Genomic DNA, 23,443 nt, shown 5'->3' with positions numbered 1-23,443 from the left:
CCCTGGTTGGGGCTTACGGGCCCTCAGGGGGTACACTTGTCGGGCCACGCGTCTGCTCTGCCCCATATCTCATAATGGCGAGACGCGATGGCCAGTATGATAATATAACGAAAGGTTATCCTATAACCTAGTTATATGAATACTGGCGTCTCGCTCTTAGCGCCCTGAGGTCCCTTGGTTGGGTTTAAAGTGTTGGAAACTTTTTCTGAGGAAGGTAGAGTGTGGGTAGAGTGTGACCATGTCTGGCGTCATATAGAAGGATGCGGGGGCGTGGCCTGGTCACGTGCATGTGAGTGCAATTGTTTGTTCGTGAGCACAGTAGGTGCTATGAGATAAGAGATATCTCATAATGGCGAAGAGCGAGACGCTCAGCCAGTATTCATATAACTAGGTTATAGGATAACCTTTCGTTATACAACAATTGGTCTCGTTCTGGCTGTGCTGAAATGCTGATGACATGTGTGTGTTTGGTTTGTGTATGTTGTACTTACGATCAGGGTGTTCGTAGGGGAGCCAGTGGTGTTTGGTTCCCTCATGTTCAAAGAAGGGATCCCATATTCTGCACTGTTCCGCCCTGTATGACCAAAACATGTACTACATTTTCAATTAGAAACTAGCAAATTCCAAAATCAAATTAATTGAGCTGTCCCATCCATGGCCATTTACCTCCTAATCCTTTAATCTGTTTAAAATATTTAAAATACATCATACAGGATGTGATTTGCCGGGGGTGGGGGAGTGGGAGGGATTTCCAAACCCTGCTTAAAACGTCATTACCTCTGGTTATTAGGGATGGGTACCGAATTCGGTACTTTTGAGGTACCGAACCGAAACACGTCGATACTACAGTATCGATTCAAGTGAGATACCGATTTTTTTTTTTTACCTTTTTTCTTTTCATGTCAACGTTCACACGCACAATATATGCTTACCTAGCTGTGTTGTTGTTGTTGTTGTTGTTGTTGTTGCTGCTGTGAGCTGTGCTGTTGTTGTTGTTGTGAGCTGTGTTGTTGTTGTGAGCTATGTTGTTGTTGTTGTGAGCTGTGTTGTTGTTGTGATCTGTGTTGTTGTTGCTGATGTGAGCTGTGTTGTTGTTGTGAGCTATGTTGTTGTGAGCTGTGTTGTTGTTGTGAGCTGTGTTGTTGTTGTTGCTGCTGTGAGCTGTGTTGTTGTTGTGAGCTGTGTTGTTGTTGTGAGCTATGTTGTTGTTGTTGTTGTGAACTGTGTTGTTGTTGTGAGCTGTGTTGTTGTTGTTGCTGATGTGAGCTGTGTTGTTGTTGTGAGCTGTGTTGTTGTTGTGAGCTGTGTTGTTGTTGCTGTGAGCTGTGGTGTTGTTGTTGTGATATGAGCTGTGGTGTTATTGTTGTTGTTGCTGCTGTGAGCTGTGTTGTTGTTGTTGTTGTTGTTGTTGTGAGCTGTGTTGGTGTTGCTGTGAGCTGTGTTGTTGTTGGTGTTGCTGTGAGCTGTGTTGTTGTTATTGTGAGCTGAGTTGTTGGTGTTGTTGTGAGCTGTGTTGTTGTTATTGTGAGCTGTGTTGTTGGCGTTGTTGTGAGCTGTGTTGTTGTTGTTGCTGCTGTGAGCTGTGTTGTTGTTGTTGTGAGCTGTGTTGTTGTTGTGAGCTATGTTGTTGTTGTTGTTGTTGTTGTTGTGAACTGTGTTGTTGTTGTGAGCTGTGTTGTTGTTGTTGCTGATGTGAGCTGTGTTGTTGTTGTGAGCTGTGTTGTTGTTGTGAGCTGTGTTGTTGTTGCTGTGAGCTGTGGTGTTGTTGTTGTGATATGAGCTGTGGTGTTATTGTTGTTGTTGCTGCTGTGAGCTGTGTTGTTGTTGTTGTTGTTGTTGTGAGCTGTGTTGGTGTTGCTGTGAGCTGTGTTGTTGTTGGTGTTGCTGTGAGCTGTGTTGTTGTTATTGTGAGCTGAGTTGTTGGTGTTGTTGTGAGCTGTGTTGTTGTTATTGTGAGCTGTGTTGTTGGTGTTGTTGTGAGCTGTGTTGTTGTTGTTGCTGCTGTGAGCTGTGTTGTTGTTGTTGTTGTGAGCTGTGTTGTTGTTGTGAGCTATGTTGTTGTTGTTGTTGTGAACTGTGTTGTTGTTGTGAGCTGTGTTGTTGTTGTTGCTGATGTGAGCTGTGTTGTTGTTGTGAGCTGTGTTGTTGTTGTGAGCTGTGTTGTTGTTGCTGTGAGCTGTGGTGTTGTTGTTGTGATATGAGCTGTGGTGTTATTGTTGTTGTTGCTGCTGTGAGCTGTGTTGTTGTTGTTGTTGTTGTTGTGAGCTGTGTTGGTGTTGCTGTGAGCTGTGTTGTTGTTGGTGTTGCTGTGAGCTGTGTTGTTGTTATTGTGAGCTGAGTTGTTGGTGTTGTTGTGAGCTGTGTTGTTGTTATTGTGAGCTGTGTTGTTGGTGTTGTTGTGAGCTGTGTTGTTGTTGTGAGCTGTGTTGTTGTTGTGAGATGTGTTGTTGTTGTGAGCTGTGTTGTTGTTGTTGTTGTTGCTATGAGCTGTGTTGTTGTTGTTGTTGATGTGAGCTGTGTTGTTGTTGTTGTTGTTGTTGTTGGTGTTGTTGTTGCTGTGAGCTGTGTTGTTGTTGGAGCTGTGTTGTTGTGAGCTGATGTTGGTGTTGTTGTTGTTGTGAGCTGTGTTGTGGTTGTTGTTGTGAGCTGTGTTGTTGTTGTGAGCTATGTTGTTGTTGCTGCTGTGAGCTGTGTTGTTGTTGTTGTTGCTGTGAGCTGTGTTGTTGTTGTTGTTGTTGCTGTGAGCTGTGTTGTTGTTGGAGCTGTGTTGTTGTTGTTGTTGCTGTGAGCTGTGTTGTTGTTGTGAGCCATGTTGTTGTTGTTGCTGTGAGCTGTGTTGTTGTTGCTGCTGTGAGCTGTGTTGTTGTTGTGTGCTGTGTTGTTGTTGTGAGCTGTGTTGCTGTTGTCAGCTGTGTTGTTGTTGTTGTTGCTGTGATCTGTGTTGTTGTTGTTGTTGTTGTTGTTGCTGTGAGTTGTTGTCGTTGTTGTTGTGAGCTGTGTTGTTGCTGCTGTGAGCTGTGTTGTTGTTGTGAGCTGTGTTGTTGTTGTGAGCTGTGTTGTTGTTGTTGCTGTGAGCTGTGTTGTTGTTGTTGTTGTTGCTGTGAGCTATGTTGTTGTTGCTGATATGAGCTATGTTGTTGTTGATGTGAGCTGTGTTGTTGTTGTAGTGCTGTGAGCTGTGTTGTTGTTGCTGCTGTGAGCTGTGTTTTTGTTGTTGTTGTTGTTGCTGTGAGATGTGTTGTTGTTGTTGCTGTGATATGTGTTGTTGTGAGCTGTGTTGTTGTTGTGAGCTGTGTTGTTGTTGTGAGCTGTGTTGTTGTTGTTGCTGTGAGCTGTGTTGCTGTGAGCTGTGTTGTTGTTGTTGTTGTTGTTGTTGTTGCTGATGTGAGCTATGTTGTTGTTGCTGATATGAGCTGTGTTGTTGTTGTTGTTGTTGTTGTTGTTGTTGTTGTTGTTGTTGTTGATGTGAGCTGTGTTGTTGTTGCTGATGTGAGCTGTGTTGTTGTTGTTGTTGTTGTTGTTGTTGTTGTTGTGAGCTGTGTTGTTGTTGTTGTGAGCTGTGTTGTTGTTGTGAGATGTGTTGTTGTTGTTGTGAGCTATGTTGTTGTTGTGAGCTGTGTTGTTGTTGTTGTGAGCTATGTTGTTGTTGTTGTGAGCTGTGTTGTTGTTGTTGTTGTGATATGTGTTGTTGTTGTGAGCTGTGTTGTTGTGAGCTATGTTGTTGTTGTGAGCTATGTTGTTGTTGTTGTTATTGTTGTTGTTGTTGTTGTTGCTGATGTGAGATGGCTTGTTGTTGTGAGCTGTGTTGTTGCTGTGATCTGTGTTGTTGTTGTTGATGTGAGCTGTGTTGTTGTTGTTGTGAACTATGTTGTTGCTGATGTGAGCTGTGTTGTTGTTGTGAGTTATGTTGTTGTTGTGAGCTATGTTGTTGTTGTTGTGAGCTGTGTTGTTGTTGTGAGCTGTGTTGTTGTTGCTGCTGTGAGCTGTGTTGTTGTTGTTGTGAGCTATGTTGTTGTTGTGAGCTGTGTTGTTGTTGTGAGCTGTGTTGTTGTTGTTGCTGTGAGCTGTGTTGTTGTTGTTGTTTATGTGAGCTGTGTTGTTGTTGTGAGCTGTGTTGTTGTGAGCTGTGTTGTTGTTGTTGTTGTTGTTGTAGTGCTGTGAGCTGTGTTGTTGTTGCTGCTGTGAGCTGTGTTGTTGTTGTTGCTGTGAGATGTGTTGTTGTTGTTGCTGTGAGATGTGTTGTTGTGAGCTGTGTTGTTGTTGATGTGAGCTGTGTTGTTGTTGTGAGCTGTGTTGTTGTTGTTGTTGCTGCTGTGAGCTTTGTTGTTGTTGCTGATATGAGCTGTGGTGTTGTTGTTGATGTGAGCTGTGTTGTTGTTGTTGTTGTTGTTGTTGCTGTTGCTGTGAGCTGTGTTGTTGTTGCTGATGTGAGCTGTGTTGTTGTTGTGAGCTGTGTTGTTGTTGTTGTGAGCTGTGTTGTTGTTGTTGTTGTTGTTGTTGTGAGATGTGTTGTTGTTGTGAGCTATGTTGTTGTTGTGAGCTATGTTGTTGTTGTTGTTAGATGTGTTGTTGTTGTGAGCTATGTTGTTGTTGTGAGCTGTGTTGTTGTTGTGAGCTATGTTGTTGTTGTGAGCTGTGTTGTTGTTGTGATATGTGTTGTTGTTGTGAGCTGTGTTGTTGTGAGCTATGTTGTTGTTGTGAGCTGTGTTGTTGTTGTTGTGAGCTATGTTGTTGTTGTTGTTGTTGTTGTTGTTGTTGTTGTTGTTGCTGTGATCTGTGTTGTTGTTGTTGATGTGAGCTGTGTTGTTGTTGTGAGCTATGTTGTTGCTGATGTGAGCTGTGTTGTTGTTGTTGTGAGCTATGTTGTTGTGAGCTATGTTGTTGTTGTTGTTGTTGTGAGCTGTGTTGTTGTTGTGAGCTGTGTTGTTGTTGCTGCTGTGAGCTGTGTTGTTGTTGTTGTGAGCTATGTTGTTGTTGTTGTGAGCTGTGTTGTTGTTGTGAGCTGTGTTGTTGTTGTTTCTGTGAGCTGTGTTGTTGTTGTGAGCTGTGTTGTTGTTGTGAGCTGTGTTGTTGTTGTTGTAGTGCTGTGAGCTGTGTTGTTGTTGCTGCTGTGAGCTGTGTTGTTGTTGTTGTTGTTGCTGTGAGATGTGTTGTTGTTGTTGCTGTGAGATGTGTTGTTGTGAGCTGTGTTGTTGTTGCTGTCAGCTGTGTTGTTGTTGTGAGCTGTGTTGTTGTGAGCTGTGTTGTTGTTGCTGTGAGCTGTGTTGTTGTGCTGCTGTGAGCTGTGTTGTTGTTGTTGTGAGCTATGTTGTAGTGCTGTGAGCTGTGTTGTTGTTGCTGCTGTGAGCTGTGTTGTTGTTGCTGTGATATGTGTTGTTGTTGTTGCTGTGAGCTGTGTTGTTGTTGTGAGCTGTGTTGTTGTTGATGTGAGCTATGTTGTTGTGCTGATGTGAGCTGTGTTGTTGTTGTTGTTGTTGTTGTTGTTGCTGCTGTGAGCTATGTTGTTGTTGCTGATATGAGCTGTGTTGTTGTTGTTGATGTGAGCTGTGTTGTTGTTGTTGCTGTGAGCTGTGTTGTTGTTGTTGTTGCTGATGTGAGCTGTGTTGTTGTTGTTGTAAGCTGTGTTGTTGTTGTGAGCTGTGTTGTTGTTGTTGTTGTGAGATGTGTTGTTGTTGTGAGCTGTGTTGTTGTGAGCTATGTTGTTGTTGTGAGCTGTGTTGTTGTGAGCTGTGTTGTTGTTGCTGCTGTGAGCTGTGTTGTGAGCTATGTTGTTGTTGTTGTGAGCTGTGTTGTTGTTGTGAGCTGTGTTGTTGTTGCTGTGAGCTGTGTTATTGTTGTGAGCTGTGTTGGTATTGTGCTGTGAGCTGTGTTGTTGTTGTTGTAGTGATGTGAGCTGTGTTGTTGTTGTGAGCTGTGTTGTTGTTGTTGTAGTGCTGTGAGCTGTGTTGTTGTTGCTGCTGTGAGCTGTGTTGTTGTTGTTGTTGTTGTTGTTGTTGTTGTTGTTGTTGCTGTGAGATGTGTTGTTGTTGTTGCTGTGATATGTGTTGTTGTGAGCTGTGTTGTTGTTGTGAGCTGTGTTGTTGTTGTGAGCTGTGAGATGTGTTGTTGTGCTGCTGTGAGTTGTGTTGTTGTTGTTGTTGCTGCTGTGAGCTATGTTGTTGTTGTTGTTGTTGTGAGATGTGTTGTTGTTGTTGTGAGCTGTGTTGTTGTTGTTGTTGTTGCTATGAGCTGTGTTGTTGTTGTTGTTGTTGATGTGAGCTGTGTTGTTGTTGTTGTTGTTGGTGTTGTTGTTGCTGTGAGCTGTGTTGTTGTTGGAGCTGTGTTGTTGTGAGCTGATGTTGGTGTTGTTGTTGTGAGCTGTGTTGTGGTTGTTGTTGTGAGCTGTGTTGTTGTTGTTGTGAGCTGTGTTGTTGTTGCTGCTGTGAGCTGTGTTGTTGTTGTTGTTGCTGTGAGCTGTGTTGTTGTTGTTGTTGCTGTGAGCTGTGTTGTTGTTGGAGCTGTGTTGTTGTTGTTGTTGTTGTTGCTGTGAGCTGTGTTGTTGTTGTGAGCCGTGTTGTTGTTGTTGCTGTGAGCTGTGTTGTTGTTGCTGCTGTGAGCTGTGTTGTTGTTGTGTGCTGTGTTGTTGTTGTGAGCTGTGTTGCTGTTGTCAGCTGTGTTGTTGTTGTTGTTGTTGCTGTGATCTGTGTTGTTGTTGTTGTTGCTGTGAGTTGTTGTCGTTGTTGTTGTGAGCTGTGTTGTTGCTGCTGTGAGCTGTGTTGTTGTTGTGAGCTGTGTTGTTGTTGTGAGCTGTGTTGTTGTTGTTGCTGTGAGCTGTGTTGTTGTTGTTGCTGTGAGCTATGTTGTTGTTGCTGATATGAGCTGTGTTGTTGTTGATGTGAGCTGTGTTGTTGTTGTAGTGCTGTGAGCTGTGTTGTTGTTGCTGCTGTGAGCTGTGTTTTTGTTGTTGTTGTTGCTGTGAGATGTGTTGTTGTTGTTGCTGTGATATGTGTTGTTGTGAGCTGTGTTGTTGTTGTGAGCTGTGTTGTTGTTGTGAGCTGTGTTGTTGTTGTTGCTGTGAGCTGTGTTGTTGTGCTGCTGTGAGCTGTGTTGTTGTTGTTGTTGTTGTTGTTGCTGCTGTGAGCTATGTTGTTGTTGCTGATATGAGCTGTGTTGTTGTTGTTGTTGTTGTTGTTGTTGTTGCTGTGAGCTGTGTTGTTGTTGTTGCTGATGTGAGCTGTGTTGTTGTTGTTGTTGTGAGCTGTGTTGTTGTTGTTGTGAGCTGTGTTGTTGTTGTTGTGAGATGTGTTGTTGTTGTTGTGAGCTATGTTGTTGTTGTGAGCTGTGTTGTTGTTGTTGTTGTTGTGAGCTATGTTGTTGTTGTTGTTGTGAGCTGTGTTGTTGTTGTTGTTGTTGTTGTTGTTGTTGTTGTTGTGATATGTGTTGTTGTTGTGAGCTATGTTGTTGTTGTTGTTGTTATTGTTGTTGTTGTTGTTGTTGTTGTTGCTGATGTGAGATGGCTTGTTGTTGTGAGCTGTGTTGTTGTTGTTGCTGTGATCTGTGTTGTTGTTGATGTGAGCTGTGTTGTTGTTGTTGTGAACTATGTTGTTGCTGATGTGAGCTGTGTTGTTGTTGTGAGTTATGTTGTTGTTGTGAGCTATGTTGTTGTTGTTGTGAGCTGTGTTGTTGTTGTGAGCTGTGTTGTTGTTGCTGCTGTGAGCTGTGTTGTTGTTGTTGTGAGCTATGTTGTTGTTGTGAGCTGTGTTGTTGTTGTTGCTGTGAGCTGTGTTGTTGTTGTTGTTGCTGTGAGCTGTGTTGTTGTTGTCAGCTGTGTTGGTATTGTGCTGTGAGCTGTGTTGTTGTTGTTGTTGTTGTTGTTGCTGCTGTTAGCTGTGTTGTTGTTGCTGTAGTGCTGTGAGCTGTGTTGTTGTTGCTGCTGTGAGCTGTGTTGTTGTTGTTGTTGTTGCTGTGATATGTGTTGTTGTTGTTGCTGTGAGATGTGTTGTTGTGAGCTGTGTTGTTGTTGTTGTTGCTGTGAGCTGTGCTGTTGTTGTTGTTGTTGCTGTGAGCTATGTTGTTGTTGCTGATATGAGCTGTGTTGTTGTTGTTGTTGTAGTGCTGTGAGCTGTGTTGTTGTTGCTGCTGTGAGCTGTGTTGTTGTTGTTGTGACATGTGTTGTTGTTGTTGTTGTTGTTGTTGTTGCTGTGATATGTGTTGTTGTTGTGAGCTGTGTTGTTGTTGTGAGCTGTGTTGTTGTTGTTGTTGTTGTTGTTGCTGCTGATATGAGCTGTGGTGTTGTTGTTGATGTGAGCTGTGTTGTTGTTGTTGTTGTTGTTGCTGTGAGCTGTGTTGTTGTTGCTGATGTGAGCTGTGTTGTTGTTGTGAGCTGTGTTGTTGTTGTGAGCTGTGTTGTTGTGAGATGTGTTGTTGTTGTGAGCTTTGTTGTTGTGAGCTGTGTTGTTGTTGCTGCTGTGAGCTGTGTTGTTATTGTTGTTGTTGTGAGCTATGTTGTTGTTGTGAGCTGTGTTGTTGTTGTGAGTTGTGTTGTTGTTGATGTGAGCTGTGTTGTTGTTGTTGTTGTTGTTGTTGCTGCTGTGAGCTTTGTTGTTGTTGTGAGCTGTGTTGGTATTGTGCTGTGAGCTGTGTTGTTGTTGTTGTAGTGCTGTGATATGTGTTGTTGTTGTTGCTGTGAGATGTGTTGTTGTGAGCTGTGTTGTTGTTGTGAGCTGTGTTGTTGTTGTGAGCTGTGTTGTTGTTGTTGCTGTGAGCTGTGTTGTTGTGCTGCTGTGAGCTGTGTTGTTGTTGTTGCTGTGAGCTATGTTGTTGTTGCTGATATGAGCTGTGTTGTTGTTGTTGTTGTTGTTGTTGATGTGAGCTGTGTTGTTGTTGTTGCTGTGAGCTGTGTTGTTGTTGCTGATGTGAGCTGTGTTGTTGTTGTGAGCTGTGTTGTTGTTGTTGTTGTTGTGAGATATGTTGTTGTTGTGAGCTGTGTTGTTGTGAGCTATGTTGTTGTTGTGAGCTGTGTTGTTGTTGTGAGCTATGTTGTTGTTGTTGTTGTGAGCTGTGTTGTTGTTGCTGCTGTGAGCTGTGTTGTTATTGTTGTGAGCTATGTTGTTGTGAGCTGTGTTGTTGTTGTTGCTGTGAGCTGTGTTGTTGTTGTTGTTGTTGTTGCTGAGAGCTGTGTTGTTGTTGTGAGCTGTGTTGGCATTGTGCTGTGAGCTGTGTTGTTGTTGTTGCTGCTGTGAGCTGTGTTGTTGTTGTTGTAGTGCTGTGAGATGTGTTGTTGTTGCTGTGAGATGTGTTGTTGTGAGCTGTGTTGTTGTTGTGAGCTGTGTTGTTGTTGCTGCTGTGAGCTGTGTTGTTGTTGTTGTTGCTGTGAGATGTGTTGTTGTTGTTGCTGTGAGATGTGTTGTTGTGAGCTGTGTTGTTGTTGTGAGCTGTGTTGTTGTGAGCTGTGTTGATGTTGTTGCTGTGAGCTGTGTTGTTGTGCTGCTGTGAGCTGTGTTGTTGTTGTTGTTGTTGTTGTTGTTGTTGCTGTGAGCTATGTTGTTGTTGCTGATATGACCTGTGTTGTTGTTGTTGATGATGTGAGCTGTGTTGTTGTTGTTGTTGTGAGCTGTGTTGTTGTTGTTGATGTAAGCTGTGTTGTTGTTGTTGTTGTTGTTGTTGTTGTTGTTGCTGTGAGCTATGTTGTTGTTGCTGATATGAGCTGTGTTGTTGTTGATGTGAGCTGTGTTGTTGTTGTTGCTGTGAGCTGTATTGTTGTGCTGCTGTGAGCTGTGTTGTTGTTGTTGTTGCTGATGTGAGCTGTGTTGTTGTTGTTGTGAGCTGTGTTGTTGTTGTTGTTGTTGTTGTGAGATGTGTTGTTGTTGTGAGCTGTGTTGTTGTTGTGAGCTATGTTGTTGTTGTGAGCTGTGTTGTTGTTGTTGTTGTTGTGAGCTATGTTGTTGTTGTGAGCTGTGTTGTTGTTGCTGATGTTAGCTGTGTTGTTGTTGTTGTTGTTGCTGTGATATATGTTGTTGTTGCTGTGAGCTGTGTTGTTGTTGTGAGATGTGTTGTTGTTGCTGCTGTTGTGAGCTGTGTTGTTGTTGTTGTTGCTGATGTGAGCTGTGTTGTTGTTGTTGCTGCTGTGAGCTGTGTTGTTGTTGTATGTGTTGTTGTTGCTGTTGTGAGCTGTGTTGTTGTTGTGAGCTATGTTGTTGTTGTTGCTGTGAGCTGTGTTGTTGTTGTTGCTGTGAGCTGTGTTGTTGTTGTTGCTGTGAGCTGTGTTGTCGTTGTTGTTGTGAGCTGTGTTGTTGTTGTGCTGTGAGCTGTGTTGTTGTTGCTGCTGTGAGCTGTGTTGTCATTGTTGTTGTGAGCTGTGTTGTTGTTGTGCTGTGAGCTATGTTGTTGTTGTTGTTGTTGCTGTAAGCTGTGTTGTTGTTGTTGTTGTTGTTGCTGTGAGCTGTGTTGTTGTGAGCTGTCTTGTTTTTTCATTCATCATTTTATTTTGTTTCGTACATGGGGGTACAGTTCATCTTTGCACAATATCACCAATTTTTTTTTTTAACATGATACACCCATGGCCGAAAAGGAGCAGGATGAAGAAAACGTATGTGTCCTGCCCCCTTCCAAACTTCATATTTATTTTAACATAATGGTCAGCTTCATACCATATAATAATAATAATAATAATAATAATAATAATAATAATAATAATAATAATAATAATAATAATAATAATAATAATAATAATAATAATATAATAATAAGCATTACCATAATTATTATAACAATAATAACAATAATAATAATAATAATAATAATAATAATAATAATAATAATAATAATAATAATAATAATAATAATAATAATAATAATAATAATAATAATAATAATGATAATATGACCATGAATAATAATAACAATAATAACGGTAATAATAATAACAATAATAATATTGCTAGATACCAATAAATAAAAAAAAATAAAAATGGGTCACGAGCCTCAGATGCATAAAAAAAAAATAAAAAAAAAAATCAGATACAGAGAAATGTATACCTGCTGTTCATATGTTCTTATTGTTCTGTCTTTAACTCATTGGGCGCCATTCACGAGAAAATTCGGGTTAACTCGCCATTGCTTGAGCGCCAATCACGAGAAAAGTCGGGTTTTAATCGCTATTTCTTTTATTCGCTATTGCCATTCATAATTCATCGGGGCAGCCTGTGCATACTGTTCTGAATGTGTCTGAGCTGGCAGACGGTCAATACCGCCCTCTAACGCATTCGGCCGCCATTGCACTCCATTTGAAACGATGTAGTTTGTTTTCTGGGCCGAGCTGAGCCGCGCGGGCGGGGTTTAAATACTCCGCCAGGACAAGCGCTTACAGCGATGCATCAACTAGCCCGCCCCCCTACCCCCCCCCCCCCCCCCCGTTCATATGCAATGCCGGAGAACGTGGGACGGACCTCCGCGACCAGTACTTGGAATGGCGATCAGATAATTGGATTATTATTTTTGCATTACATCAGCGACAAGGTAAGGACTATATATCCAATCTTGCGTTGATCTGATCTTTTTTTCTCCCGCGATCGAAGCTGTCTGTGTGTGTGCTGTTTACTGTTGGTGGTGGTGGGCGGGGGGGAGCTCCCCGCTACAAGCCCCATTTCATGTATGCATGAGGAAGGATAATAACGATAATCTAGCGTTGATTTCAGGAAGATTTGATAATTATTCGAAAAATGACAACGTGATAACTGGATTTCACTAAAGGGCTATTTTCGCGTCTTTTCCTGGGATTACTAAGAATCACCCAAACTATACTCATATATAAAACATATAAAACAGAAATGTACGGATGAAAAAACAATCTGTTTTTTGCATGTTGACCAGAAGCAACTCACTGACAATCGACGGTGTTATTAGATCCATAGCTATAATATTTCATATATTTTAAGCACTCACACGTTTGGCTTTCTCCCCATTGAACAAAGCGATGGCATTCTACCCAGAAGGTAAACAACGACCCTTAGCGCTGAATGAGTTAAAAGTATTTTTTTGTTAGAACATATTTTTACAGTACTTCAACTCATTATAAAGAGAATTCCAGAGTTTGACTCCCACCACTGATATACACATCTGTTTTAGGGTTGTCCGTGCACACTGATGTTTAAAATTACCTTCCCTTCTGCTCTCCATTCTGTAATATGAGGACAAACCTGTTTTGTAGATTGGCTGGTAATGCTTTACTTTTGGCCTTGTGCATAACTACTAATGTCTGTAACTTAACTAGCTCTTGCAATTTCAATAATCCAGAATTAATAAATATGTTGGTGTGTTCTTGATAGTCTGCTTTACAAATAATCCTAATAGCTCTCTTCTTTAGGAGATACAGTGGTTTTATATTACTCTTATATGTGTTATCCCATACTTCCACACAGTAATTAAGATAAGGCAATATGAGTGCACAGTACAATGTTCGCATTGCTTTGTTATCTAATACATATTTAACTTTATTCACAATAAAAATACTCTTAGAATTTTTTTTCCTTACGTGTGCAATATGAGGTTTCCAGGGCCCTCATTCATCAACGTGTTCTACGCACAGATCTGTGCTTACCCTGTGCGTACGATCATTTCTAAGCAAAGAGTGGGATTCATCAATTTCGATTTGAACTTGACTCCGTGCTTACATCTACGCACAGGTCAGACCAGGGCCCTCATTCATCAACGTGTTCTACGCACAGATCTGTGCTTACCCTGTGCGTACGATCATTTCTAAGCAAAGAGTGGGATTCATCAATTTCGATTTGAACTTGACTTCGTGCGTACATCTACGCACAGGTCAGACCTGGCGTACCTAGCTCCCAGTGGTAGAAGATCGTTACTACGCATAAGCACTCCTCAGTCCTGCATTAGTTCCAAGGCGGAAATAAGCTTCCGTGCATTAGTGTTCAACTTCTGTATGACCCGTAATTCATTATAGTTCATTGCAAAATAGCGACAGTAGTGTAATTATAACGGGCTCACACGCGAACAAGAGGTTGGCCTGCTTGTTTGGCACGGGGGGGCAGACGCAAAACACCAACCTCCAAACGCGATTAGATATTGTTTCAAATAAAAAGCAAATTATTATGTGTGTCATGTTTCCAAATAAGATTGGTCACGAAATGCTTTCTAGTTCAATTTGTTGGTTAGAATAGATGACCTCCGTTGAAACTTCACTGAGACTAACAGTCTATTTGTGAGCTCCCGCACAGATGTGATGATAATAATAATAATAATAATAATAATAATAATAATAATAATAATAATAATAATAATAATAATAATAATAATAATAATAATAATAATAATAATAATAATAGCTTCATTTTATATAGCGCCTTTCAAGAGACCCAAGGTCGCTTTACATAGATAGGGGGGGGGGGAATAACAAAGTAACAAACATAGTGGACAGACACACAACATATATATATGATGATGGAATTCATTCAAGATCCTCTCCACCCTCGGGTACGTCTTTGCCACCGCGGCACGGTCCATCGTGATATTGGAGATGGATCGACCAATAGACTGTTACTGTAGCTGTCAAAGCTCCATCACAAATGCAGTTATGTGAATAGAAAGGGATTCCACTCAGTCAATGTTGCGATGCGCATTTGCCTGATACATGTTATTGCTGGATGCCGGGAGGAAGGCGATGCTGAATGTTTTCAATTCATTAAATAAAACGGATACTTTTTGCAAGGGTTTACTGACTGTCATACAAATGATCAACCAACTACATACTGTAACTTTTCAGTGCACGTTCTTATTTACATTGTGACAACAGCCTTGTGAGTTCCCGCAGTGACCCGCACACAGACATGATGGAATTCAAGTTCATGTATTGAAAGGCAGGCTATCATACATGCAGTGAGATTCATTGTTCTTGTATATGCTCTCGTATTATATTGTTTATATAGGCTACCCAATACTGACATCAAAATAGATTGTAGTATGCCTCTAGAAATCATATGCAGCAGGTAGAAGATTGACGGGAGATCCATCGCGATTTGGAATCAAATTGAGGAGAACTTTAATCCCTGGGGTATTAATCAAACAACACGGGAAAAGGCAGTCATATTCCAGCGCGGTGTTTATTAGCCGACAACAAAATAGATGCATCTAAAGATCATATAGCCAATCGAACACAACTAATAAAGGCATTCATATTACAGCACGGTTATAATGACACACAACCAACGCCAAACAGTGGTCAACGAACGGTCTTTATTAGTATTTTGAGCTGTCCAGGCAGAATTGCAGCAATGGTCTTAGGGAGCCGTTGATATCTGACATCACCGTTTACGAGTCCGCCTTTTATTTATCCCACAATACGCGATAGTGTCTTCTTGGTTCGACAGCAGTGAACAATCTTCGTGGAGTTTCTCAGGGTTCCGCTCGGGTCCGTCCATTATTTCACATCCCATGGGGGGTGTTTCCTCATTTTCATGACCATATATGGATAATCATGCACGAGCATTGACGGTAGAACAAAGTGGTATTCATCAACACGGAGGACCATAGAGCCTGCGTACGCACGTGTGATGAATGCCGACTTCCCTGTGCGTACGCTAGTTCTACATTCCGTGCTTACGTGTGGAAGTAGGTCAAGTTCTACGTCCACGTTGATGAATGAGGGCCCAGGCGTACCTGGCGCCCAGTGGTAGAATATATTATTACAACAAGGAAATGAGCTTCTGTGCATAATAACACTGGCATGTTCTGTACGAACCGTAGTTCATTATAGTTCATTGTAAAATAGCAACAGTAGTGTAATTATGGTCAAACCCCTATAAATAGCATTTGGAATAATAGATCTTTCTCTCAGAATGAATGCAGCATGGTTTATATAGCGTTATCGGAATATACGGGGTGTAGGCTACTGACTGACTGCGCTCCGCGTAGCTTGATTGATTGATTGATTGAAAAGTTTATTAACAGATTGCAGAATGGGTACAGTACAGTACAGCTCAGTACATACAATTGTTAATTGGGGATGCAGACCAACTTTCGTCTTGTTTACATCAGGGTCCCCCATTTTCAATTCATCATAAATCATAAAGCTCAACTCGTTATTATTTTGCGCAGACCGCAGAAACACGGGAACGTTTTGATTATATTTAAAAGGCTTTACGTTAAACGAAACAAGTGGAATTTCGAAGCTGTAAGCAGAATACAAGTCATATGAATATAGTGTTCTTCCCCCTTTTTACTGTATAAGAAAGAATAGAAAACGCATTGCAATGCCACCAGATAGTGGACAGACTATGTATATGATGGGATTCAAGTTCGCGTTTTTGTTGATCATAGGCATGCTGTCAGAGTATGATATCTTCAAACATTCTAGAACATTTGTCGTCACAGATCATGTCCTAATAGAACATAGGCTATGGCATGGATCGTGATATTGTGTGGACTGTAATTATTACTGTACCGGTACCACCCATTGTGACAACAGCCTTGTGAGTCCTGCACACAAACATGATGGAATTCAAGTTCATGTATTGAAAGGCAGGCTACATCATACATGCAGTGAGATTCATTGTTCTTGTATATGCTCTCTATTATTGTTTATATAGGCTACCCAATACTGACATCAAAATAGATTGTAGTATGCCTCTAGAAATCATATGCAGCAGGTAGAAAATTGACGGGAGATCCATCGCGATTTGGAATAAAATTGAGGAGAACTTTAATCCCTGGGTATTAATCAAACAACACGGGAAAAGGCAGTCATATTCCAGCGCGGTCTTTATTAGCCGACAACAAAATAGATGCCTCTAAAAATCATATAGCCAATCGAACACAACTAATAAAGGCATTCATATTACAGCACGGTTATAATGACACACAACCAACACCAAACAGTGGTCAACGAACGGTCTTTATTAGTATTTTGAGCTGTCCAGGCAGAATTGCAGCAATGGTCTTAGGGAGCCGTTGATATCTGACATCACCGTTTACAAGTCCGCCTTTTATTTATCCCATAATACGCGATAGTGTCTTCTTGGTTCGACAGCAGTGAACAATCTTCGTGGAGTTTCTCAGAGTTACGCTCGGGTCCGTCCATTATTTCACATCCCATGGGGGGTGTTTCCTTATTTTCATGACCATATATGGATAATCATGCACGAGCATTGACGGTAGAACAAAGTGGTATTCATCAACACGGAGGAGCATAGAGCCTGCGTACGCACCGTGTGATGAATCCCGACTTCCCTGTGCGTACACTAGTTCTACATTCCGTGCTTACGTGTGGAAATAGGTCATGTTCTACGCACACATTGATGAATGAGGGCCCAGGTCTAACCTTCGTCCAGCAATACTCCCAAAAAACGCAGTTCTGTAACCCTTTCAATATTAACTCCATCTATTGACAATATAACATTTTCCTCTTTTTCTCTCTTGCGAAAGATCATAAACTTTTTTTTTTTCACATTTAACAGGTTCAGCGCCAGAGGTCGCTATGGGCGTTGGGCCGTTGTGTGCCAGCGCTCTGTTCAATGGGGATAAGTTCCGGTGTTTGCAGTGCTAAACCTATATTAAATATTATAGCTATTAGGGGTGTAACGGTACGGGCTGTGCACCGTACGATTGCAACGGTGCGGAACCTTTTTTTGCTGAACTTAAATCCCCCCGGCCCCACGTAATTTATCAACAACACTGCGGTCTGCTGTGAGCATTATAAAACAAACGTGTGTTTAACCGACCGTGAATTAAAGTGTCAATGCTGTTTGTCATTTTAACAGCAGATACTTTCTTAAATGCCATCCTCCCGACAGAGCGGTGTTGACGGGGAGCTCTGATGGGTTCGCTTGGTGGTGTTATTAGCATTGAACAGCTAACCGAAAGCTAGCATTAACTAACGTTAAAGGTTTAGCCATAACGTTACCTTGGCTAAAGTTGGGGCTATTCATAATCCAGCAATAATGGCTGCAGACCTGCAAGCAAAATACAGCAAGTTGGCAAAGGAGTATTCCAACGTAAATCACATTTTCACCAGTAAAGTTAGTCTTTCCATCTCCCGGTAGCTCATGCTAGCTAACCTAGCTCACGTTAGAGTCGTCACTGAACCACCTCGCGTACACAATTAATGACATGTTGCGGACAGCCATATCGTTGACAATGTTTCGCTTTTAGTGCCAAATGATAAGAGTCTGAGGCGGAGTCTCAAAAGAGAATGTTGAATATTTATTGTGCAAAAATCACAACAGATCCTCTGTGCTACTTCAACAGAGCCTTGTAGACTGAGTAGGGTATATCTGCAGAGCCACTGGGTAGCGAGTGCAACACTGTGTAATGTCCGTGTGGATCATTGGAGTAGGGTATATCTGCAGTGCTGCAGCCCCATACTCATTGTATAGATTTGTATTAGTATCATTAATCAATCACCTGTTGTTGAATAAATACCATTACTTTCTAGTTATTATTAAAAAACAGTATATATAAAACAGTAGCTGAAAAAAAAATATATATATAATTTATATAATAAAAAAAAAATTTATGTATCCACTGGTATCGGTATTTCTGTTGTAAACACTCACGATAGTCCAGTCGATCCTTCCTTTAGTGTGTAAAGTGGATTTCCTCTTCTTGTAGATGTTTCCAAGTGCCGGGCAACGACGTGAGCTAACATGCTAACTCGCTAAGCTAACATGGTAAACAAAGCTCCCGATGGACTTCTTCTTTCTTGCATTGCGCAGATTCAGACGTCCTCATCGCCAAATTGTGTTATATCCTGAGGACTTCTTAACCTCACCTGTATAACAATGATTACTGGACCACTACTTTAGTTTGACACATTATTCTGACTACAGCTCAGGTACATACTTGTGCAATCTCTTCCGGGTACCACAGCGTCACGCTGGGAACTATGGCAAGTATTTAGGGACAATACATCACACTAATGTATGGCTCCCAGACCCAACTTTGAGAAATAGATTAACGGCGTCAATTGTATTATCGCGCGATAATAGTCTCGCATTAACGCAGCACGTTAACAGCGTTTTAACGGCCCAGCTCTAGTTATAACGTTACTCATGCCCGAGAAGGAAAACCTGGACCAGACTTCTTAGATCAGGGTACAGCCTGGCTTTCCAATGATGTGCAATACCGTTAGGCGGCGGTATTGGCCGTTTGCGATCTCAGAGCCATTCCCAATGATAACATCAGGCTGGATGGATGAATTATAAATGGATATAGCGAATAAAAGAAATAACGATTAAAACCCGGGTTTTCTCGGGTTTGGCGCCCAGCGCATGGTGAGTTAACATGACTTATCCCGGGTCTGGCGCTTGGACGCCAGACCCGACATAAGTCGGGTTAACTCGCAGAACGTTGGGCGTTCAACGTTATTTCTTTTATTCAATATTTCCCTTCATAATTCATCCATCCAGCCTGATGTTATCATTGGGAATGGGTGTCCCGATCACAGGTAAGGACGATTTGACGTAAATGTTTGCTTGATACTGCAATGCTTTCATACCGATCGGGCTGATAACCGTTTTTAGTGTTCAATGCGAATGCCGTTACTAACAATCAAATAATCAGAAACAACCCCCCCCCCCATTTCATGCATTCATGATGGAACATAATAGCTATGATATAGATTTGATTTTGGGATAATAGCGTATACAGGCAAGAAATGGCAACGTCTATAGTGGAATCGACTCAGAATTACACTAGACCGCTCTAAAACGATACTTATATTCACCACCGTATAACACGGAACGTATTGATGGAAAAATTCATTCTTTCTCACATATTGAACGATAGATAGGTGATGTCAAATGGGCCATAGTATTGTATCCATAGCTATAATAGAGAATAAAGTTATAGCTCTACAAACAAGGTGACTCAGTCCTATATTTTAAAGCGTGGCAATGCGACCACAGGGCTAATCCCCAGCGCTGAATGCACCAACGTTCCACCGTCCTCCATCATCAACGGGGGGCATTACTCAGGCGGAGGTAAACACAACCATATGAACACGACAGTGGCGAAATGTGTCGTATATAAAACAGCTTCAGAGGTTTGGCATTGCACCATGCTGATCCACTCAACAGGTAGCGATATCAAGATGAGATCTGATTAAAATGTATTGTCATTATACAGTACAATAAATCATCCAACCAGAGTGGATAAAGACATGCATACATTTATTAAATTAAAACTGAGAGATTTGAACCTGGGACCATAGGAGCCACAGGCAGCTGCACTAACTAGTTGAGCTAAAGGGTCCGACGTTGACTGCAACTGATTAATCCATAATTTACACTTGTCAAGAGCCAATTGTGCAGTCTTCAGTATTGGCATTAACTCAATGTATGCCAGACCCGAGATAAGTCGGGTTAACTCGCAGACGCTTGAGCGCCAAACCCAAGAAAAGTCGGGTTTTCATCGTTATTTCCTTTATTCGATATTTCCATTAATATCCATCCAGGGAGCCTGGTGTTATCATTGGGAATGGGTCTGAGATCGCAAAAGTCCAATACCGCCGCCTGGTGGGTTGCAGCCTGTATTGCACATCATTTGAAACTCTCTGTATTCGGGATTAAATAGGTCCGGGCAGACTTTTCCTAGTCGGGCATGACGAGCGCTTATAACGCATGGATTTATAAGAATCAAACACTCCCGATTCATGTTCTTTGGTGGATTATGTTATGGAGACAATCGACATCAATACTTGGAATGGCGATCAGATAATTGGAATATTCTTGATGGGGTACATCCTACTCAAGGTAAGGGCTATATGGTATCAATCTTGCATTGATCCAATAATTCTTTCATTGCGATCGGAACATATGTGTGTAATGTACTGTGTAACGTATTCCGTTGGTGATGATCAAAGCATAAAAAAACTACGAGAAACGGCACGTTTTTAGTGAAATGCACGTATATTGCTATTGCTGCATAGCGTCGTTTTCTGGGATTAGACAGGATTACTCTAAAACTATATTCATATTCACCACGGTATAAAACGGGAATGTTGAATTTTTTTTCCTTTTTCACAAATTGAACGATAGATACTTGATGTCAAATGGGCAAAAGTATTATATCCATAGCTATTATGGGTGTAACGGTACACAGAAGCCACGGTTCGGTACGTACCTCGGTATTGCGGTCACGGTTCGGTACGAGTTCGGTACAATAGGAAAAACATATTCATAATTATTATATATTTATAATAATAATAATAATAATTATTATTATTATTATTAAATAGAATAATTTTCTATAGGCTTGCCGTGGTAGTCAGTGATACTGGTGTCATTCTGTGTTCAGGCATCCACTGAGTAAATTAATTGCCTACTGCCCCTTTAACAACTTAGGCTTGTCATTTCGCTGACACACGCACGCTATGAAACATGGATTAATATATGGACGTGCGTAGTGGTTGTGGATGGGCGGACAAAATGTTTGATAAAAACGCTAAAACTGGGTCAATTTAGATTTTTTTTTCCTCTCCATGAAAGTCACATTTGGCCTAGTCCACATTGTTTATTGAACAAAAATACAACCTGCAAGTGGGCCTTTAAGTTTCAGTTTCACTTGTAGAGAGGATTTAACTGCACGTGAAGACAGATGACATGTTACACAATGGCATTTGGATTTATCAATATTTTGGATTTAAACACAGTAGCAGTTCAACTGGAGAGGAGCTCAGATGATCAGTCCGGAAAAGTATGTAGGCTATTGTTTTTTTCTCTCGATCAGCTGTGAGATAATGTCTGCGGGTCCGCACGCAGGAGATAGTTGGCGTGTGTGTTGGTGACACCAACTTTACTTGGTGTGTCTGTGTGTGTGTCTTTCCATTGGGTGAACAAGAAAACGAAAGAAAACTGTAAAATTGTAATGACCCTGCTCCTGCTGTGTTACAAACATGATATAATTCATTCAAGGTTTTGTTTTAGGGACACCCGACACCTGTAGTAAGGCGGGGAGGGGAGACTTGTGGGGAGAAACAGCCTGCAGTGCACGTTGTTATGGTCTGTCCGCTTGTCATTGTGCGTGTTTACAAGCTTCAACGTTTTATTCATCATCTAAATTTGGCAATACAAGCTTAATATTCAACGTTAAATATCAATGTAAGCCAGTGTAAAGTAAAGTAAAGATATTGAGCATACAGTAGATTTGTAAAATGTCCAACTAGTTTCACCTAGTGGTATGAGACGTATTCATCGTATGGCTGCACATACCGCACCTTCAAGCCCATACCGTAAATTTGCAGGACGAATACACGTACCGTTACACCCCTAATAGCTATGATATATAATATAGTTTTATCCCTGCAAACACTGCCACGTATTCCTATACTTTAAAGTGGTGGCCTCTTAACCAACACAGTACACAGCACCCTCTGGCGCTGATTGAGTTAATAAATCAGATGTCATCATGCTAATGTCATGTTCTACAGTAGGAATTACTACTATGACTACCCAATAGAACAAGTCATTAGAATAATAGAAGCCTACGTTGCTGGAACGATTAATTTCGAACATATATACTAGTGATGTGCATCTCCATCACTGAGGCCGATGCGATGCGCATCTCGATACGGTGCCAACGATACGATACATTAACGATACATTTGAAGCACCGGGCGATGCAATACGATTCACCCCCTGTTGAGATACGATACGATTCGATACGATTTGATTCAACATAATGCGATTCGGGGCGATACGATGCGATTCAACACGATGCAAAATAATGATGAAATGTTATGGTATGACAGAGGATTTGGTTGTATTCCTTATGCAGCTTATATTATTATTAAAAATAAAATAATCTACTGTAAGTACAATTTATATAAAAACTCTTGGGTGCCTAAGAAGACTTTTGCATAGAACTGTGTTTTCTATCCACTTTAGCTAAAAACACACAAACACACAATCAGGGCTGTACGTTAACTTTTTTGCACATAGCACTGGTGCTACAGAGGTTGATCGTTTTGTAGCACAGGCCAAAATCTTGTAGCACAAGTATAAAACGTGTTATATTTGTAACAGTCACAAATGTGCCTATTGTATTTGTGTTATTTAGTTGCAGTGCCATGTTTGGCTGTCATTTTCATGCTGACAAGTTTACGTCACACAGCCAGACACGTTACGTGTAAGGAATTATGGGATTTGGTGTTGGGTGTATGGACTCTACTAGGGGTGGGAATCACCAGTTTCATCACGATACGATATCGATTCTTTGGACAACAATACCATATTTGCCGATATCTGCCACGATACGATACAATGCAGGTGCCTGCAATCGATATGAGATGATATCATAAGCCCATTTAACACAATCAGTAACATTTAGATCAACTCAAAAAAGGTAACGAAAATATAATTTGAAAAAAATATTTGAGCTCTTCCAGACATTTAAATGAAAAACGATTTATTGTTTTTAATACAAAAAATAGACCTCCTGTTCACTATAAAGTGCCACGTTTTGATATATTGAGCTTTAAACTTTAAGTAAAAAAAATTTGGAACACGCAACCTAAAACCCCCTCCTCTCCCAAACCGTTCCTGCAATTGTTTTATGTTGCATGATGATCATGAATACATTTATTATGTATTGTATTTTTTATGTTTAAATATCAACATTATCTGTCCACCCTCAGTACATTTAGTATCAATATAATATACTCGTCTGACTTCATCTGATCTTTTCAAACGCACAGAAGGGAGAATGCCGCCCCCCCTCCTTCCCTTCCCCACTCTGCTGTTCTCTATCGCTTTGAACAGGGTTTTAGCTTGTTGTTAGCTTATGCTAACGTAACGTTAATTCCGGTCTTAAACACGACGTGGTCATAAAGGAATGGCGAGGATTGCAAAGCATGTTATATGCATTTGACCCGTTGCGGAATAAAACAGCATGGATTTGTTTTGGGTGGCGAAATAGGCACACTATCCTTGCTCTGTTTCAATGTCCGCGTTCCAGACGCTACTGCTGCTACTGAGACGAGTACTGCGCGCTGTGCTGTGGAGCCGAGCGGATATGAGTCACGACACACAGGATTTTCAAAATAAGAGTATTGAAATTAACTGAGCGTTGCTAGCTGCCGGAGCCATAGATATTATGGCTGGAGCTGCGCTTGGGCAGAAATGAGACCCGCCACAGGATTTTCGAAATAAGAGTATCGATATGAACCGAATGCCTATCGCACCAGTGCTACTGAAGTAAATCCATTCATCGCACAGACGGATGTTGCTGTAGCATGTGCGATATATATCTCGCACTGTACAGCCCTGCACACAATGTATATACACACTACTGTGAGACAATAATAATCACACACAAAGGGATAATGGCTTATAGCAGACTTAATGATTTTATAATATTTCAGATAATGAAATTATCTATTATTTTTATCTAATTAGCGTTAGCCAGTTGATCAATTCTATTCATGTCTCCTCGACTTCCACTGTTTGTTGTT

General features: G+C 41.2%; 1 protein-coding gene across 1 annotated transcript in view; it reads right to left on the bottom strand.

Annotated features, from left to right (window-relative positions):
- Nucleotides 1–23,443, bottom strand: part of LOC311233490 (A disintegrin and metalloproteinase with thrombospondin motifs 2-like) — a 414,816-nt gene that overhangs the window by 134,230 nt on the left and 257,143 nt on the right. Inside the window, exon 14 of the mRNA XM_084320457.1 lies at nucleotides 492–574. Coding sequence (XP_084176583.1) covers nucleotides 492–574 — 83 coding nt within the window. The remainder of the gene's footprint in view (nucleotides 1–491; nucleotides 575–23,443) is intronic.

Source organism: Notolepis coatsorum (genome assembly GCF_963971535.1).
Source record: "Notolepis coatsorum genome assembly, chromosome: 8".
In the NCBI taxonomy this organism is placed as follows: Eukaryota; Metazoa; Chordata; class Actinopteri; order Aulopiformes; family Paralepididae; genus Notolepis; species Notolepis coatsorum.
The sequence above is the reverse complement of the archived record's forward strand: the minus strand, read 5'-3'. Positions and strand labels throughout refer to the sequence as shown.